Raw genomic sequence first — 4,833 nt, 5'->3', positions numbered from 1 at the left:
AAAAAACATAAAAAAAATATATATATACACACACCAGCTTACAAATACACTGACCATATCACACCAACATACATACACTGCACTCACACCCCTTTCTCCCCATTTCTTACCTTATCTTCTGTCTTCTTTCTTCCATCCAGTTGTGGGAGCGCGAGGTCTGGCACTTCAGACCTCAGCTTCCCTGCTCCATCATCACTACGCGCCGGCAATTGATGCCGAGCGCCCCGACATGACGTCACCCCTGCGCTCGGCATCAATAGCCGGCACGTAGTGATTAGAGAGCAGGGAAGCCGAGATCTGAAGTGCCAAACCTCGAGCTCCCTAATGTCGGGCTAGTTAGAGGGAGGTCGTGATCTCCCCAACCAGCCCTGCTGATCAGGGCTAGTTGGGGAGATCACGATCTTGCACCTACCTCGGCGCGGCCCTGAAGACCGGCCCAGGGGAGGCAGCTTCTTCACTCGCCCCTCCCCTAGAGATTGGTGGCTTCGTGGGAACCTCCGGCTTGGTAAGTACCCGGTGGATGCATTTTTTAGGGGTTTCTAAGTTAGTGCCCGGCGTATAAGACGACCCCCCACTTTTAAGAAGATTTTCTGGGGTTAAAAAGTCGTCTTATACGCCGGTATATACGGTATATAAAGCTTTCGAGAACCACGAAAATGGTGTATCTTATATTTGACTTTAGATCACTTCATTCAACAGCTATTGAAAAGTTCTGAGGCCAAAAAATGAATCACTTTCAATCCAAATTGCCAAACCCCTCCAATAGCATTATGTTGTTTGTAAATTTCTTTCTGGGCCAGATTCATATTCTCTATTCTCACCTCATCAGATCTAGAAACTCATTTTGCAAGTCAGAAATTATCTAATGAATTTACATATAAAATAAAGCTATGTCTAATAGTGCAGTGGATCATCAGCCCGTATCCTGTTGATATTACTGGGGCAGCATTTACTTAGCATATAAGTTAAGCATATTCACAAATGTAACATATGCACCCTTAGCAGAAATAGCCAGTTATGCATTCTGGCCAAGGTCCAAGGGGGCGGCAGTCCCTCTGCCAGAATGCCAGGTGGCAGATTGTATGCTGTTGCGTAATGGCATGTTTACAAGGTAGATCATTGATCACCTCAATTAGCCCATTTACACCATGGAGGACCAAGCCAAGCAAGTGTATGATGTTCACACCTGGAGACACTCTGGGTTTGGCACACAGACTCTGGGCAAAGCGCTACTTCTCCAGGTTACCACAGGTCGGCGGAAGTGGCAATGTAGCATGCCCCATTTTCCACCCCATTACCTCCCCTACCACCATCCTGCAATGGTAAATGTAGCCACAAAGTTCCCAGGTATGATTTTGTCTTATTGCAGTGTTAAGCAGTGAGGACAGTAGCCATGGAGGGGATATCTGGGGGCACTGCCCTCGGCAAATTGTTTTGCTGGTTTGTCAACCCAGAAAAATATTTATCTTCTAGATTAGAATACTATATAATGTTAGCAATGGGTTACCAACAGGTTTCATAATCTAAATAAATGCCTACAAATTAATAAAAAATTAGATATACTATTAATGTTCATATCCAATTTTTATTTGGGAAAATAATGTTGAGATTTCCTCATACATGTGTTCATAAAGTCTTTGTTAATATGAAAACCTACATAGTTGGGACTATCGGCAAGTAGCATGTGGTTTGTTTTAGCAATACTGTTTACGTCAGAAGCAACTATATAAGGCCACAGCAAAGTGCCCCACTGATAATGTATACTTACACTTAATAGACTTTCCAATAAAATTATTTACTAAAATGTTATAAACACTGGAAGGTCATAAATACCAGGCAATCCTTACAGGGGAGCTCCTAATATTATATTAATTTTAAGGCTCAGGGTACAAATAGGAGCTTTTGTTGTCTTCACTGCAAAGGATTTTGGGGTAGCAGCCAAGGATTTTTATAATCAGTCATATAGCATGAACTCTGAAGACGTTTGTCTGGGGAGATATCCAGTTCTGGCTGATGTCCCGGAAAAGCATGAGGTTCTTGTTTGAAAACTGCAAAAAAAATGTAAAACATTATAATTTAAAGTATGTTTTCCTGATTGTTAGTAGGACACAGCTTTCTCTCTACAGTTGGACAATTAAAAAAAAAACAAACAAGTAGCATTTTAAAATATAACACCAGTTCACTTACACGTCTGCAAAAATCTCTTATTCCAACTTTAAACTAGTACTGCCTTAAAGTATTTTTTTTGCTAGTCATTTTCCCGAATTTTCCATTATCCAGGAGCTTGATCAATGTTTAGACTAAGTGTGGAAGAACGTAGGCATTTTCTAAAACTTTACAGCATATATACGATCCTAAGTGTATTCAGGGGCAAGCAATGTGTTCTGTCCTGCAACGCTAATTGTGATAAGGAATTTAACCCCGTTGGCATCTACACCACTTGTATCAGTGTTGTGGCACAAACACAACTAGTGCCTTATGGGACCAAGAGACGCTTCAAAATATGGTTTGGATAATTAATATTTGGTAGGGAACAGTACTTTAGGAGTACTTGTGAGTATTTGGAGGTACTTGAATCACACTAGTAACTATTGGAAAACGCTACATAAACTCTATGAATGCCATCTACTGACCAAATATTGTAATTCACCATCTCTATTCTGTTACTTTTTACACTAAAGATTTATTCCCTACGAGAAATGTAAAAAATTCTAAGCATTCCATATTGTTAGGAAGGCTGAGTCCAAAAGTTCAGCTTTACGTCCCCAAAATATGCAATACAGAGGTTTAACCTAGGGCATGAATTTGTGACACTAGGAACTGGCCAAAAAAGTCGAGGAAACGGCTTGATATTTTTTAGGAGTTGATATAAAATGGCACGAAAAATAGGAGCCTAATCTAAAAATCAAGGAGCCACTGCTACCTCGCTCCCTGCATTTGTCAAACTCTGCATTACCAAGACTGATATTTATGAAGGAGCCAATCATCCATAAACAATGGTGTTGGCATGATGGGGGCATGACTCTACCACCTAAATCATGTGCCTCTCAGCAATGAACTGCTGCACTGCACCGGGGCATTAACAGTCCTCCATAAGCAGAGAAATCATGTTAGGTCAGATATAGAATTGAGATTCTATGGCTCTTATGAAGGCCGCTAAAGACCAAAAATTAGTATTTTACCAATGTAAGTTCGTTTTGCATTTGTAAATTACTTCTGCACATACCAGTGCCTGTCCAGGCATTATTTTAGGTAGCCCCCTTTCAAATATGGATTTCTTAAAAGGCCCCAGAGTCAAAGCTTCAATGGAGTAAAGGGACCTTTTTCCCGATGACAATTTGAACAGTAAGAGACAAAAAATATATATATATTTTTTACTTACCCTGTCGCCCGGAAGACAAGTCTCCTTTGGGGTAATCAATGGAGTGGGAGGTTTGGTAATAGTGAGCAAACTAAAATAAAAAAATGAGGTTTTATCAGTATCTCAAATTCCTGAAAACATTTTGTGATATTGTATCTAATACAAAAAACACTTATGGTAGTGGATGGAATGGGAATAATCAACTGAGAGCGTTGCACCTAGGCTTTCATTTATTTTACCTCAGAGAAGAGACAAAAGGAAATAGGATATTAGTTACTGTTCTGAAATCTACTCCATCCTCATCACGTCACCCTTACAAAAGGACTATGACCTATAGAAGAGTCTGCCTTTATAAGGTTACCCATCCCTTATAACACATAACAGTAATTCTGATAAAAAGATGAACTGTAGATTGTAAGCTCGTTTGAGCAGGGCCTCCTCACCTGTTGTCTCTGTAAGTCAATTTGTTACATTACATACTACTTGTTATGTCCTGTCTACCCATTGTACAGCACTACGGAAAGAGAGAGAGGAAAGAGAGAGAGGAAAGAGAGAGAGGAAAGAGAGAGAGGAAAGAGAGAGAGGAAAGAGGTGAAGTGGGGATTTGGAAAAAAGAGACAAGGATGAGGAGGAGAGAGAGAGACAGAGAGAGAGTAAAAGAAAGCTTGAACAGCCCTACCTTATGCCACCTCTCTATTATAAAACCATAGCCCTACCACAATATTTCATCTTCTCTAGTTCTTGGCTCCCAAGTACCTGTGAGGGCATGGGCTTCCTCTCTTTCAGTTTACGTAGGTCATACCGTTCTTCATTCCAGTTACCCATGAGGGTCTTATTGGAGTAAGAATCCTCTTTAGTTGTACATCGCCAGCCATACTGCTTGAACTTAGAGAATGGCCCATGATCCATCCACACCTCTCCGTGTCCATCTGCATGTAAGAGAGACCCGTAACAAGGTCCGGAATATAGGCGCTCAGACATTCCGCTGAAACAGACAAACTTAAATGTAAATACAGTGCGCAAGGGTGGAGACTGTCACTAAAAATATTAGATCATCTGTTTAGGGCCTTGAATGCTTTACGGGAATCCTTAGTGGGTTTTCTCCTAGTTTTACTGTATTATTTTGCTTACAGATACCGTATGCAACTATAACTGTTTAAGTCTAGTCTTCATGTTGTCAGTTACCGATAACTCCTCGCACTTTCCGAGCCCCGTGCAACGTCTATTCAATCGATACAATTCACATTTAGAAATTCAATACTAAAAACAAAACAGATTCACATATTTAAATATTTAAATTGTACATTTTTATCTTCATAACATGCTAAACATGTGGTCTGTTTTTTGTTACAGGTTCATTGGGATGCATATAGAGATCTGCAGAGGCTGCATTCTCAGGTGCTTCAATTTGGATAAAAAACAGCTTTACTTGCAAATAGTATCCAAATAAACTATATTGACAAACATGTTTA

At 40.2% G+C, this 4,833-nt stretch overlaps 1 protein-coding gene across 1 annotated transcript; it reads right to left on the bottom strand.

The window, feature by feature from the left end:
* Nucleotides 1-1,565: 1,565 nt before the first annotated feature.
* Nucleotides 1,566-4,621, bottom strand: CFAP68 (cilia and flagella associated protein 68). Its single transcript, XM_053451721.1, has 4 exons — nt 4,547-4,621; nt 4,118-4,346; nt 3,383-3,452; nt 1,566-2,048 (listed from the first exon to the last, which is right to left on the bottom strand). The coding sequence occupies exons 2-4, from the start codon at nt 4,340-4,342 to the stop codon at nt 1,912-1,914; spliced, it is 432 nt and encodes a 143-aa protein (XP_053307696.1). The 5' UTR covers nt 4,343-4,346; nt 4,547-4,621; the 3' UTR covers nt 1,566-1,911.
* Between the last annotated feature and the right edge of the window lie 212 nt (nt 4,622-4,833).

This window comes from Spea bombifrons, chromosome 12 (assembly GCF_027358695.1).
Source record: "Spea bombifrons isolate aSpeBom1 chromosome 12, aSpeBom1.2.pri, whole genome shotgun sequence".
Taxonomy (NCBI): domain Eukaryota; kingdom Metazoa; phylum Chordata; class Amphibia; order Anura; family Pelobatidae; genus Spea; species Spea bombifrons.
Note: the sequence above shows the minus strand (reverse complement) of the source record. Positions and strands in the feature narration are given on the sequence as shown.

Excerpts from the sequence above, each read along its gene's own strand:
- CFAP68 (XM_053451721.1), bottom strand. The coding sequence starts at position 4,342 with ATGTCTGAGCGCCTATATTCCGGACCTTGTTACGGGTCTCTCTTACAT. Across the intron at positions 3,453-4,117 it reads GGAAGCCCATGCCCTCACAG|TTTGCTCACTATTACCAAAC; the intron begins GTACTTGGGAGC and ends TTTTTATTTTAG. Across the intron at positions 2,049-3,382 it reads CTTGTCTTCCGGGCGACAGG|TTTTCAAACAAGAACCTCAT; the intron begins GTAAGTAAAAAA and ends TTTTTTTTGCAG.